The following is a 15,583-nucleotide window of genomic DNA, read 5'->3' as shown; positions in this document are numbered from 1 at the left end:
TGACGGAACTTGTCACATGTTACAGGGGTGGAGGAACTGGGTTAGCTTTATTTGTTTTATTTTATTTTATTTTTATTTTTCGGTTGGCTCTGTTGCTAGTAGTTCTGAACCTACGAATCCCAGAAGCATTCACATGAAAAGTAGTCTGAGCTTCCCTAACCCCATTCAAAGGCCCACACACAACACCCTTCAGAGTCTGAAATCTTGCAGAAGCTGAGCTCTATTTAAAGCTGCAAGGCCCACAAAATTAAAGAAGCTGAAATGAGACAATGCAAGTAAGAAACCCAAGCAGTTAGTCTCAGTCTGTCTTTCCCTAATTTTGGAGAAATGTTAATATACCTGGCATGGGCTATAGAAAGCTACTGGAGCAAGCTGGGGCTTCTGCTGACTTTTTCATCCAACACGAAGGGAAAACAAGGAGAGGGGTTTGCTTTATTTTTTGAAAGCCTCAGAAGGTATTCTATTATAAAGGGACATGGCTGAACAGGTAGGAAACAGATTCCCCGTTGTGAATTCTCCTGATGGCTTCTGCCAGGATTATGGAGATGTCGATCACCTGTATTTTGGGACAGTGCCTCATCTTATCCTCCTGAGGGATGGTATTGGTGACCACTACTGCTTCGAAGCAGGCGTTGTTAATGCGAAAAATGGCCGGGCCAGAAAAGATCCCGTGAGTCAAGATAGCATAAACTCTGGTGGCTCCAGCTGCAAGAAGTTTGTCGGCTGCATGGCAGATTGTGCCACAAGTGTCAGCCATATCATCCACTAGAATAGCTACCCGGTCCTTCACGTCCCCGACCAGCACCATGCGGTCCACTTCGTTGGCCTTCTTCCGTTCTTTGTGAATCAAGGCAAAGTCAACATTCAACTGGTCTGCGATGGAGGTAACTCGCTTAGCTCCCCCCGCATCGGGCGAGACAATCGTGCAGTCCCTCCACTCAGAGATATTCTCCCGTATCCACTTCAGGACAGCTGGTTCTGCGTACAGATTGTCCACAGGGATATCGAAAAAGCCCTGGATTTGAGAAGCATGAAGGTCCATGGTGATAATATGATCTGCACCTGCTACGGAGAGCATATTTGCAACAAGCTTGGCTGAGATGGGAGCCCGGCTCTTATCCTTCTTATCCTGCCGGGCATAAGGGAAGCATGGGATGACCGCAGTGACCCGGCTGGCGGAAGCGATCTTACAAGCATTAATCATGATCAGAAGCTCCATCAGGTTGTCGTTAATTTCACCACAGCCGCTCTGAAGGATGTAGACATCCTCTCCCCGGACACTTTCGCCAATTTCAACACAGGTCTCCTGGTTGCTGAATTTCGTGGTCAGCACCTTGGCTAGCTCCAGACCCAGGCGGTCCGCAATTTTCTGGGACAAGTCCAGGTTGGAGCTGCCGCTGAAGATTTTGATGTTCGGCATCTTGGCCCACTACCCTAGGCGCTGTTTGCTGGCGATCACTGCTGCGGCGGGACCCGAACCGAAGTCAGCCCGGAGACTGTACTAAAAGCTTCGTGTTGTCCCTCCACCATCTTAAGTCTTAATGTTAATTCATTAAAAACTCAGCACACCAGTAATACTAGCTACATTTCAAGTACATAATAACCGTGTGTGGCTAGTGGCTCCCATAGTGGCAGCACAGGTATAGAACATTTTCATTATTGCAGAGAGTTCTGTGGATGGCACTACTCTATTCCGAAGGCGGAATTCAGCTCACCTTCTATGACTAGATAAATTTATATTAGAAGACAGCCACACCCACCCTTTTATATACTACCTATGGCTACTTCCGCACTATATGGGCAGGGTTGAATAGTTTGCAACAGAGACCATTTAGCCCATAAAATTCAAAGTATTTGCTATCTGGACCTTTACAGAAAATATATGCCAACCCTGCTCTCTACCCTTTCCCCAGAAAAAATGTGCATGGCTACATACAAAATTTTACACACAATTTTAGGAAATATATGAACCTCCTTACTTCCATCCATATTAACCAAGCTCAGGTGTCAAGTTTCTAGGCTAGTTACATTTTTCCAGAATCTTCCAACTCTGGTTTCAGGCTACTGAAACCACAAATGCTAGAATTTTGTGATTTCAAAAGATTAAAAAGTCTTTATAAAGTAATACCACTACAGAGTTCACAGTAATGCTCGATGTGCATTTTCATACAACATCCCTGATATCCTCTGAGTCTAACTGACAAGCCCACCTCATTTAAGAATCAGACCATTGCCTCTACTTAATATAAACCCTCTCCTACTTTTAACTCTTCTCTAAGTGTCTGGATTCATTGAGTCTTTGTTAGACTCACTACTCAAACCATCTGTTATCTATAGAGAGTTGTCAAAATGTTAAATATTTCCCATCTTTTCCAATTCTTGAAGTTTTCATCAGTAAAACACCTGCATTTAGCCTTCTTCTTCCACTAGCTCTTCTGCTCATGCTCAAATACCTGCACATCCTGCTTCCAGAGACACACTTAGTGAGCTGCCGCCTGAAGACCCTATGGCACATCTGTGCAGTTTGTATGGAGTTACATATCGGTTAGAAGAGAATTTGTCCACATACATGTCCATGTGCACACACCTGCACACACTCACACATTCTAGAGAGCATAGGTCCCTGATCTAATTAGCCAAGAGGACAGAATGTCATCTGAAGTCCTGGATGGGGGCACACCAGGGACAAGAGGTGATAATTGATACAGTGTGTCTCAGAATGGGCTCTCTTCAGCCCCCGGAGTCCCTAGCATAACACACTGGTCTTTCCAGATCCAAAAAGCTCAAGCCTTACTCTGTCACCTTTTTATACTGACAATTTATATCACCATCCAGAAAGAACATAATCTAATAGTCTTTGTGCTTCTATAGAAATGTTAGACCCTCCTGTAGTTTTTTTTTTAACAAATTCAGCATCAGCAAGATATGAACATCTTCATTTATTCAACCTGTCATTCTTTTTCCGTTTTTAATTTATCAAGTACCTGGTATTTCCAAGAACAGTTCTAGATGTTGGAGATATGCCAGTGGGGGGTGGGAAGAAATGTGTTGCCTTGGTAATGCTTATATTCCTCTAGAGAATACTGAAAATAAAATTAGTGAAAATAGACATGTAATATGAACTGAGATAGTGTTACATGTTATGGGGGGAAAAATAAGTAGGTCAGGGGATAAAGGGTGATAGGGGTGCACTTTCATATGTGGATGGTTGCGAAGGGTTCAGATGACGCTGTGGCAGAAACCAGCATTGGAGGATACAACAAGGCCAAGACCCTGAGCAGGAGCAGCTTGGTGTGCTGGAGGAGCAGCATGGAGGTCAGCGTGGCTGGAGCCGGGAAAGGGGGGGACAGGAAAGAAAGATGTCAGAGGAAAAGTTGATAGCCATTAAGACTTGGACTCTTGCTCTAAAGGGTTTTGAGCAGAGAAACAATGTTATCATGTTTAATACCATCTTGCTTTGAATGATATTTTGCCCCCTACTTTTAAGCCTTCTGGGAAATATCATTATCTCTCAGTCCACCCAGACTGATTTAATTTTCCTTTTATGTGGGTCACCCAGGCACCGAGTTAGGTCTAAGGACCTCAAGCCCTAATTCACTTCCCCTCAGCCCACCCTTCTCCCCTCCTCTCAGTCCACCTTTTACTCTAGCTGTGGCTGCAGGAATCAGACACGTAGAGAAGTAACCAGACAGCACCTGCCTCAGCCGACTCCACATCTTCTTGGTTCTGCCACGACTTCCCTGCCATGGCCATGTGGGATGACTGCGGGGACCATGTGGCCCTCTGTTGTGTGCACACTCCTGACATGTGAGCACGTTAACATCCTTTCACTAATGAGGGACAGAGCCAGTGAACAGATTCTTCCTTTGTCCCTTCAAAAGACAGTGAGGACATTCCACACTGCTTCTCCGAGGGTCCCCAGCAAGATTGAACCCCAACTGTCCTTAGTGGCGATCAACTCAACAACACAATCTTTGATGTTCTTTCTCTCCTTTGCTTTTCACTCTTTTCAGTCAGTCCTCTGCACCTGTTCCCTGAAATCACTCTGCACAGTGAACTTCAGTTAAGCCATGTCTCAGACTTCTTTTGGGGGGGAAACTAGGGTAAAACAGCGCTTTTCCCTTCAACTTCCTTACTCTGCTCCTGCCTCTTCATTCAAATGCTCTTAGAGTCAGAGACACCTTTAGAGAATATTCTTTTCAACACCTTTTGGTTACAGATAAGGAAACAGAGGTCAAAGAGGTTAATGTGCCTCTGCTATAATTTGTCTTTCTTGTGGAAAAGATAAGAGCCAGTGGAAAAATCAAAAACATGTGAGGGACAACAGAGCTTGGCAGACAGTTCTAAGGTCAAGAATAAGACTTTTTTTAAGAGAGAGAAACAAGAACTAGCCTTTGCCATGGCATAAAAGGAATCGGTGCCTGGGAGCTGAAATGGAGAAGTAACTGTACAATTTTTTTTGTAAATAATATGTTTAAGGATGTTCAAAGTTCTGGGTCAATTCTATCTTTCTAGAGAGTTTAGTTTCTTAGCAAGGCAATCCCTGTATTTTCAATGAGCATACTAGTATGTCCTGACGAGATTCCATGCTGCTGCTTTGGGTGAGTCAAGGGCATTCTGAAACAGGTATGGCAGGCTGGGGATCAGGAGGTTGAACTAATTATACGTGGGCCATTAATGAACTCTGTGAACTTGAGCAAGGCATTTTCTCTCTCTGGGCTGTGACTCAGTTCCTCCTTCACAAAATGACTGTTAGTCTTAGAATGTTAACTTCTGGAGTGGCTTTGGAGCTCACCCTCATTGTGTAGGTCCAAAGAAGAGAAGTAAGTTTCTGAAAGTCACTGAGTGAGAATCGGGTCTGGCAGTGTCACCCTGACTTCCTGGCCCTCATCTGTGGATGAGTTTTGAAATCTTCCCATGAAAACAAGTCATCCCAGGATGGAACTATAAGAGTATTTTGGCCCTGAAGGATCCCATAATCAAACTGAGGAGACATTCGGCACACATGACTAGTTATTATAAGACAGCAAATGAGATCCAATAAGCAGAACCACTTTCACTTTTTTGGCCAGTCTAAGAAGCAAGTTGTCGGGAAACTCAGTGAGATTTGAGCACAGCTTTGGAAAAAAAATGGGTGGGGAAAAAACCAAGATGGCGGCATAGGTAAACACCTAAACTGCTGCCTCGCACAACAATTTCAAAACTACAACTAAAAGACAGAACGGACACCATCCAGAACCACAGGAAAGCAGGCTGAGTGAAAATTCTACAACTAGAAGGAAGGAGAAAAGCTCACAGAGAATTGGAGGTACGGCAAAGGGGCTTTGTGCGCGCAGAGAGGAAGGGCGGCTGAGAGCCTGGCTGACTTCCTCTGGCAGAAGGGGGAAGGAAGCCTCCGACCGCACTGAACCCCAGTTCTGACTGCACTGAACCCCAGTTCCGGGCGAACCCCTGGGGACCCACGCTCTTACGGGGGGAGTCTGGACTCTCGGGCGGACACTCGAGCTGGGAAAGGCAGAAGTCTGAAGGCGCACGCGGGCCAGTGCGCACAAAGGCTGCGGAGGTTGCCATAGGCTTTCCCTAGTGGAAGGGAGTCAGAGGATCCTGACTTCACTGAGCCCCAGTTCTGACTGCAGTGAACCCCGGTTCCAGGCGAGCCCCTGGGGACCCATGCTCTTGTGGGGGGAGTCTGGACTCTCGGGCGGAGACTCGGGAGCCGGGGAAGGTGGAGGACTGAAAGTGCACACGCGCGCGCGCCTGTGCGCACAAAGGCTGCGGGGGTTGCCACAGGCTTTCCCTAGTGGAGGGGAGTCAGAGGCTCCTGACGGCACTGTGCCCCAGTTCTGACTGCAGTGAACCCCGGTTCCAGGCGAGCCCCTGGGGACCCACGCTCTTGTGGGGGGAGTCTGGACTCTCAAGCGGAGACTCGAGCTGGGGAAGGCAGAGGACTGAAAGCGCACGTGCGCGCAAGGGCGCGGCTGACAGGAAGCCAAGACTGAGGCTCCACCCCATCCAAGCTGAGCACAGAGGCTATTGCAATTTGGCAAGTCTAATCCTATAGGGCTGTCTCCAGCACCGGGCTTCTCCCAGCATAGACACAGCTGATCCTTACAGCCAACTGACCCGGAGGTCAATTCTTCCCAGTGATACCAACAACAATAAAGACTTAATTACAACAAGGCTGTACACACAGTCCACAAAGGGGTGCACCAAGAGTGTCCACCTCAGGTTAACTGGGGAAGCAGACCCACTGGGCCATATTGGAAACCTAGCACAAATATCTACCTTACCAACTCAGGGAATCAGTGAAAATGCGGGGTCAAAGAATCAGATCACAAACGAAAGAAATGGAGGAAAACAAACAACTGGATATAGAATTCAAAACCACCGGTATAAGACTTTTTAAGAATATCCTAGAAAAGGCCGATAAATATAACGAGACCCTCGAAGATATGAAAAAGGACCAACTAGAAATTAAACATACACTGACTGAAATAAAAAATATTATACAGAGACCCAGAAACAGAATAGAGGAACACAAGAATCAAGTCAAAGAATTGAAATACAAAGAAGCAAAAAACACTCAACCGAAAAAGCAAAAAGCAAAAAAAAAAATCCAAAAAGTTGAAGATAATGTAAGAAGACTCTGGGACAACTTCAAGCATACCAACATCAGAATTATGGGGGTGCCAGAAGAAGAGAGAGAGCAAGATACTGAAAACCTATTTGAAGAAATAATGACCGAAAACTTCCCCCACCTGGTGAAAGAAATAGACTTACAAGTCCAGGAAGCCCACAGAACCCCAAACAAAAGGAATCCAAAGAGGACCACACCAAGACACATCATAATTAAAATGCCAAGAGCAAAAGACAAAGAGAGAATATTAAAAGCAGCAAGAGAAAAACAGTTAATTACCTACAAGGGAGCACCCATACGACTGTCAGCTGACTTCTCAACAGAAACTATGCAGGCCAGACGGGAGTGGCAAGAAATTTTCAATGTGATGAATAGCAAGAACCTACAACCAAGATTACTCTACCCAGCAAAGCTATCATTCAGAATTGAAGGGCAGATAAAGAGCTTCACAGATAAGAAAAAGCTGAAGGAGTTCATCACCACCAAACCAGTATTATATGAAATGCTGAAAGGTATTCTTAAAGAAGAGGAAGAAGAAAAAAGTAAAGATAAAAATTATGAACAACAAATACATATCTATCAACAAGCGAACCTAAAAATCAAGTGAATTAAAAACCTGAGGAGCAGAATAATCTGGTGAATATAATAGAATCAGGGGCATAGAAAGGGAGTGGACTGATAATTCTCAGGGGGAAAGGGGTATGGGGGGTTCATGAAGAGAATGGACAAAAATCATACACCTATGGATGAGGACAGTGGGGGGGAGGTAAGGGCAGAAGGTGGGGTGGGAAAGGGGTGGAGGGGAGCTATGGGGGGAAAAAGGAGAAATAATTGTAATAATCTGAATAAAGATTTATTTTAAAAAATAAAATAAAATAAAATAAAATAAAATAAAGGGAAAAAAATGGGTGGGTGGAAAAGCTCGCTGTGGATGTAACCAGAGCAAAGCCATGGACATGGGATCAGCCAGGAGGACACTGACTGGATCTGTCCAGCAGGAGTGGGTGAGTGAATAGGGCTGATGAGTCATGGTCCTGGGGGAGAAGGAATTCTTTTTGTTTTGTTTTTTAATATATTTTTATTGATTTCAGAAAGGAAGGGAGAGCGAGAGACAGAAACACCAATAATAAAAGAGAATCATTGATCAGCTGCCTCCTGCACACCCCACACTGGGGATGGAGCCCGCAATTCAGGCATGTACCCTGACCGGGAAATGAACCCTGACCTCCTGGTCGATGCTCAACCACTGAGCCACAGCAGCCAAGCAGAAGGGATTCTTGGTGTCTTTCTTTCCTGGGGATAATTGGAAGCTAAATATAGTGAGGGGCTCTGAACTTATTATTTCAGGCTGTAACAGAGGAAAATAGAAAGTGGAAACTATGACCAGTTCTTTTATGGTAATTAAATAGAATTAAATCTGCTAATTTATGATTTGTCCTCAAGTAGTTTTTTATTTTTAAATGACATTTTAAGTATAATCAATACACAGTGTCCCTGGCATAAAATTATAATTAGTTATAAAATTCAATTAGTACAGCAATTTTCAACCTTTTCCATCTCATGGCACACATAAACTAATTACTGAAATTGTGCAGCACACTAAAAAATATATTTTCGCCAACCTGACAAAAAATTAGTTATGATTTTGATTGACTTGAAAATATTAATAATAATAATTACCTATCCTTTTTTTTTTTTTTACCAAAGTGACTTTTTTTTTTAATTTTTTTTTAAATATATTTTATTGATTTTTTACAGAGAGGAAGAGAGAGGGATAGAGAGTTAGAAACATCGATGAGAGAGAAACATCGATCAGCTGCCTCCTGCACACCTCCTACTGGGGATGTGCCCGCAACCAAGTTACGTGCCCTTGACCGGAATCGAACCCGGGACCCCTCAGTCCACAGGCTGACGCTCAATCCACTGAGCCAAACCGGTTTTGGCCAAAGTGACTTTTAAAAATCAGATGCCTATACTTGTATATAAGGATTTCTGGTACCAAGAATTAACCAATCAGGTGCAACTTTAGTATGAAATGTGACCAATAAGATGGAACTCCTATTATATGACCTATATATTTATGGTTCAAGACAGGACATTCACATTGTTGTGTTGGCTATTATCATTTTTTTATTTGACAGTCTAAGGGAAAAGAGGTAAGTGTCCCAGAATAAATAGTCAGGTACTGCATGTTTTAAAAATTCTTGTGGCACACCTGTGTGTCACAGCACACTGAAAATCGCTGAATCGGTTGAATAAGAACAACTGACATTTTTTTGCTGGTAATTGTTTGAAACAGATTGTTTAAGTACAGTTGTTTAGAAGCTGAAATATATGTGGCTCACCCATCTTGATAAATTTCCTGTTTTCAGTGGGATTGGTGGAAAGATGAGGGAGAGATTCAAAGTTTTGTTTTTGGCATGGATAATTAGAGAAATATAGCCATGGCAGAACATAGCAGTACATATAACTTAAAAACAAAGGAGCAAGTACTGAAATACTAAAACAACAAACAAAATAGAAATCATAAAATAGGATGAGAGACATAATATCTAACAATATTTAATATGTCAATAAATGGCAATAGATTAAAGTCCATTACTAGATGACAAAGACTTTCCTCTAAAACAAAATATAACTATATGCTCTATTCACCTAAAGCACAGTGTCACAAAAGATTTACAAACAAAAGCATAGAAAAATTGGACAAAAATAAAACAGAATATCTTTTTAAATTATAAAAACAAATAAAAGAGGCAAAATAACATAGGAATGGCAATATTAATACTGATTAGAATACAACTCAAGGGAGGAAAGTTTGGGCTAAAGAGGATTGTTTTATAAAAGGTGTGATCTACAATGAATGTAGAATGTACTACAACATAGCATAGAAATAGAGAGCAAAAGCTATTAGAAGACAAAGAAAAGCTAAAAAGAAACACAACTGTAGAAAAAGTAGTATACCATATTTAGTCATCAGTAAATCACGGAGTTAGAAATAAACAGGATTTAAATATGCTTAATAAGGTTAATTTGATAGTTTATATGTCAAACTTTGTGCCCTACAAATGATATACTCTTATTTTAAAATATCCATGGATTATTTATTTTTAAGAAATTAATCTATACTGGACCAAAAATTTTGAAACCTCAATAAAGTAAAAAAAAAAAAAAAAAAAAAAAAGTGAGTTTTTGGTACAATAAAAGCTAGGGTTAGAAATAAAAAATAAGACCTGGCCAATGTGGTTAGAGCATTGACCTCTACATGGAAGGGTGGCAGGTTTGATTCCTGTCACCTGGGCACGTACCTGGGTTGCAGGTTCAATCCTGGGCCCCAGTCAGGGCATGTGTGGAAGGCAGCCAATTATGTGTGTCTCTCACATAGATATTTCTCTCTCCTCTCTCTCTCCTCCTCCACTTTCTCTAAAAATTGTGAGGGGGAGGGGAAGTATCTAAGGGTGAGGATAAGATAGATAAAAATGAAATCTTAAATAAGTATTAGGTATTAGAGACAATGAAAAGTTTGAATACAGTTTGCATAGAAAATAACAGCAGTGCAAAAATTACATGTCAACGCTTGAGGATGAAAGGTGATTAATATTTTATAGAAATGGCCAAAGCACATGTAAAGGTTGAAGGAAGGTAGATTGGTAATAAATTCTGAATGCAAAAGCAAAGAAAAAAAACCTTAAGGCTCAATTCAGACAACAAATTCATACCCTTGAGAGCTTTCATCATTTAATGAGAAAAAATGAAGATAAGTGACCTATGATTTCAGCTCAAAAAAATCAAAAGGGCAAAATATACTTAAGGCATGAAAAGGAAAATAAAAATAAAAGAGGAGTATAACTGGAAAGTCAAAAAACAATCACACATGAATATATTCAGGAGTTTATTGTTGAAAAATAGGTAAGTGTGCCTTTGACGAGTCTGTTAAAAAGGGCACACCCATCCACCCCAACCCCCATGGAGTTGGAGACATGGAGAGCAATCTGATGCTTATCTGGGCTTCAGAGTTAGGAGAGCCTGTTCTCTGTAAGGATTTCTGAAACGGAAACATATACATTGCTAGTCTTAGTTCTTCCAAAATGAAGATGAAAGATCCAAGCCTACCAGAGCAGTGACCAACACAATCTGGTGCGACCTCAGATATCAGAACCGTCCTGTCCACCAGGGAACTGGAAGCCAGGGAGACCCACAAGGATTGCCGCATCTGTGTCTGCTTTGCGCCGTCTGCTCATCGCTGACTCCATCAGTTAGGGCAGAGGTCGGCAAACTCATTAGTCAACAGAAGCAAATATCAACAGTACAACGATTAAAATTTCTTTTGATGCCGAAACCGGTTTGGCTCAGTGGATAGAGCGTCGGCCTGCGGACTGAAGGGTCCCGGGTTCGATTCCGGTCAAGGGCATGTACCTTGGTTGCGGGCACATCCCCAGTGGGGGGTGTGCAGGAGGCAGCTGATCGATGTTTCTCTCTCATCGATGTTTCTAACTCTCTATCTCTCTCCCTTCCTCTCTGTAAAAAATCAATAAAATATATTTAAAAAAAAAAATTTCTTTTGAGAGCCAAATTTTTTAAACTTAAACTTCTTCTAACGCCGCTTCTTCAAAATAGACTCGCCCAGGCCGTGGTATTTTGTGGAAGAGCCACACTCAAGGAGCCAAAGAGCCGCATGTGGCTCGCGAGCCGCAGCTTGCCGACCACGGAGTTAGGGCCTTAATCTAACGTGAGGTGGGCGTGTGGGGTCTGCCCCAACTCTGTCTCCTTCGGGCTCCTAGATTGACAGAGAAGTACTAGGTGTGCGCTTTGAATTGGGAAGAAGTAATCACTTCTTCCCCACCGGGAGGCAGCGAGGAGCCAGCAGAGGAGGAGGCAGCGAGGAGCCAGCAGAGGAGCTCACGGTCGTCTCAGTTGCTGTGTTCAGGCTCTTCCTCTCAGAACCAGAATGGTGTTGTGTCCTGCCTACTGTGCAGGGTAATCATGCAGCCCATTTCCCTACTTTCCTTCACAGGCACCAGGCAGACACGTGCCCGCTCCCAGATTTTGTTTTTGACATTCTGGAGAAGCATTGATTTGCCCATGCCCTTTAAGGTTGCTTAGCAATGAGCACCCGGGAGGCAGGGTGAGCAGCATGGGATTTCACAGGTGGCTCTTGCTGCTCCCCGTTGCGCTTGCTTCCGCCCTCTGCTTCAGCCCATTTTCATCGTCTTACTCCTCTATGGAGTATTGATCGGAGTTTTTATGCTACGAGACTCATGTCTGTGTCCGTCCTGTTGTAAACCACCTGGAAGCCTTTTTAAGAGCATGAAAGGCATGCGTCAGAAACACATTACACCCATTTGGACGCCCATGTCTGTGGTGGGAGCATGGCATACACCACGTCAGGTGTGTGCCAGTGAGGCTCTGAGCTGGGGTTGAGATTCGGACTCATCGAAGCCACCCAGAAATCCTGTCAGGCATCTCACAGACACCTGCCAGGCTGGAGGGGCACAGAAGGAAGAGCTGGCATCCAGAGCATCACTTCACTCAGCCCTCTCTCCAGGGGAGTTTTGGCGGGAAGCTTGTTTACTACAATACAAGGAGTTGTACAGAACACAAGTATTAAGGTTTTGATATTGGATTCTAGCAGCACATCTGTGAAACAGTGGAAGGTGGAAGGAACAGGGCCTTGGGGTCAGACAGACCTGGGTCCAAACCTCAGACAGGAGAGTCAAAAGTTCCCTCACCGAGAGAGGTGGCCCACAGTGTGGCTTGGTGCTTCCCCTGCCACTCCACACGCACCCACGCCTCACTGGCTCCCTGCAACCCCCACCCTGCCAAACAGATGCTGGCGAGCCCAGCTCAGAGCTGCGTAAGGCGCCAAGCAGCTTCGTAACTGCAGCAGTCGTTGGTTGGATCTTTAAATGTCATATAGACATTTTTACACAGATACAAATTTCTAATTTTGCTTTTTTCCTTTACACATTCCTTTGGCATATGTGCTAAGCACATGTTAAAAAAAAAAACTATAGCTCATTTCTGATTTTTCTACTTTAAAATGATCAGCACCTTACATCCTCATGCATAATTCATGGTGTAAACCAGAAGTTCCTTTTTGAGCTCTCAGCAGGGAGGGCAAGTGTGGGTCATTCATTCCAAGGGTACAGCTTGTGGGTCATTCATTCCAAGTGAGGACCCGCAGGAACTCCACTGTTCGACCCATTCCCGTCCAGGGCACAGACTTTCGGCTGGAAGTGTCTCTGTCACTGCACAGCATTTGGAAATGGCTGCACAGAAGAAAAATGCTCCATTGTCCTGCGCTTCGAGGCTGTTGGTTTTTCCTTTGCTTCCTAGAGTCTGGAAGCAGGACTTTAGGTGTTTAAGCACACCTCTTCCTCTAGGACTAGAGTCTAGGTGATGCTGTTGGGAAAACTTCTGTCCATGTTCGCATCTCTGAACTCAGGGTGCATCTTATGGTCTCTGTCAGCCAGATAGCACTTGTGACATAGTTCCCATTGTCCAGGCACGCGCGAATGTGGGCCGTGGTGGTTCATCTCATAATCTCCCTTTTGTGGCAAATGCATCATTGGTATTTTGCCTATTTGACTGCTGTTTAAAATGCCTTCACAAAGATTCACTGTGACTCATCATTGAAGCAAAAAGTTGTTGTGGATGTAGAGGGCATCAAAGTGGAGCAACAGGATAGAATCTTGGTATTTGTGGAACAAACCTTCATCCTTGTAAAATGGTCTCCATTCCATTGGCTGAACAACAACCAAGTTCTCTATGGCACTAAAGGGACGAAGACACTCACAGAGCCGCTGACAGTGGGATGTGTTTTCTTGCTGAGATGCTTTGCAAGAGGGATGGCAGTTGCACACGGTGTGATGTAAATGAAGATACACGTTTAAAAAAAGTGTCTAGATAAGTCTAAAAGAGCTCTTTCAATAATTACAGAATAAAAATTGAAAATGTAAGAAAGCATTGTCATAGTTTAATTGGCAGTATTTACTCTGTCCTATTAGTGCATGAAACAATAGTATGTTGCTTCGTATAATTAATGAAATATGGCACTTAAAAGAGCTAGAATTTCCTTAGATAACCATTATATCTATTGCCTTATTAGCATGAGAAAACATACTCATTCACTTTCAGAATCACAAGTCTGCCCACCAGCTGATGCATCCTCAGATGGGTTTGCCGTGAACAACAAAGAAGGAGGACACTGTAATGGCATCTTGGGGATTCTATGGTCTTACAGATGGAGATGGTGAATGCAGCCAGAATCCAGAGGCATTCGTCCCGTCACTGAACATTTATTTAATCAGATGGACCATGAGCAGGTGGATGCTTTGAGCACTGAGCGGAGAAGGGGGAAGGAGAAGAGAAGCAGATAGGGAGGACATTTCAGATCGGACAGCTGCTCAGTCAGCCTTTAGCCGTGCTGATTTTCCTCCAGGACACCTTCCCCACAATTCCCTTTCACCCTTCCCTTCTCCCCACTCCCACCTCCTTCCTTTGCTTTGGGCCACTCCTCTCCTCCATTCCCATCGCCTTCCAGGTGGAGGGTTAGTTTGGATGGAAAGGCAATGGGCATGTAGGGAGAAAGTAGCACAAATGGAAGGCCTTGAAAAAACTTGAAACTGTAATTGATCAGGAATTAGCAAGCTACAATCTGCTGCCTTTTCTTGTAAATAAAGTTTTATTAAAACAGCCACACCTGTTCATTGACATCTTGTCTACATCTGCTTTCACACTGCAATGGCAGAATTGAGTAATTGTGACTGAGACCATGTCCACAAAGCCTAAAATGCTTGCTCTCTGGCCCTTTACAGAAAAAGTTTGTGGGCTCCTGGTCTAACTAAGTGCCTCCCCAAGAGTATTCTGCAGAATTCTAGTTGTGCAAAATGTTAGGTAGGTGTTACTGCAAAGAAAAGGATTCTCAGTTCAAATAATTTTGGAAACCCTGCTTTTTAAATTATGGAACCTCTTATAGCCTTGGATGAGCTAACGTGCATTGTGAATTTCTGAGAGGTAGCTGACGTGTGCAGCGTTTTCCCAAGTTTATTTGGGAACCCTTTTCTCACGGAGCACTTGGTGGGTATAGAGTTCTTCAAGAACACACTGTGGGAAATGGCTCTTCAACATGATCCAAGATACATTATTAAGTAAACCCAGAAGTGCCCAGGACACACTCATCTGTATAAAAAGTGGGAGGGGAAATGCAGTGAAGTGTTTGCTTGTGAATGTTTCAATTATCTCTTGGAAGGTCCATAAAGAACTGCTAATACCACTCACCTTCAGGTGAGGTGAAGCTGGCAGGGAGACTTTCACTGTATTTATTTTCTGCATTTTGACTTTTGGATTGTGCCAATATACTCTATTACCTGAACAATCAATGAATCAATCTGTCAATCAACATAATTAAATTTGAAAACAAATTTACAATGGTAAACCACTTTGGGAAACAGTTTTGGCAATTCTTAACAAACTTAAGTATACAGTGACCATATGTCCCCGCAGTTCTACTCCTAGGTATTTACTCAAGAGAAATGAAAACATATGTCCATAAAGAGACTTGTAAACAAATGTTTATAGCAGCTTCATTCATAACAGTCCTTCTCTGGAAATAACCCGCATGTTTAAAATCAGATGAATGAGTATACCAATTGGAGCATGTCTGTTTAATGGAATACTACTCAGCAATAAAAAAGGACAAACCACCGAGACAGGCAGCAAATGGACAAATTCCACAGCTGTTTGGATAAATTTCACAGATGTTATGCTGAGTAAAAGCCGGACACAAAACATTGTACTAAATCCACTTATGTGAGAATCTAGAACAGATGAAACCAACCAATAGTGATGGTAATCAGATCATTTTTTGCCTAAAGTGGGTGTCGGGGAGATTTGACTGCAGAGGGCAGGAGGGAACTTACTAGGGAGATGAAATGTTCCATATCT

The 15,583-nt window shown here is 43.2% G+C and overlaps 2 protein-coding genes across 3 annotated transcripts in view; one reads left to right on the top strand and one right to left on the bottom strand.

Annotated features, from left to right (window-relative positions):
- The window catches only part of TMEM108 (transmembrane protein 108), a 256,362-nt gene that overhangs the window by 213,136 nt on the left and 27,643 nt on the right, over positions 1-15,583 (top strand). The window lies entirely within an intron of this gene.
- Positions 464-1,420, bottom strand: LOC308250983 (ribose-phosphate pyrophosphokinase 1-like; the record flags this gene model as incomplete). The annotated part of the gene is made up of 1 exon (XM_080673962.1): positions 464-1,420. One exon carries the CDS (start codon positions 1,418-1,420, stop codon positions 464-466), a length of 957 nt encoding a protein of 318 aa, XP_080530088.1.

This window comes from Plecotus auritus (genome assembly GCF_963455305.1).
Source record: "Plecotus auritus genome assembly, chromosome: 6".
In the NCBI taxonomy this organism is placed as follows: Eukaryota; Metazoa; Chordata; class Mammalia; order Chiroptera; family Vespertilionidae; genus Plecotus; species Plecotus auritus.
This window is presented reverse-complemented; position numbering and strand designations above follow the sequence as displayed.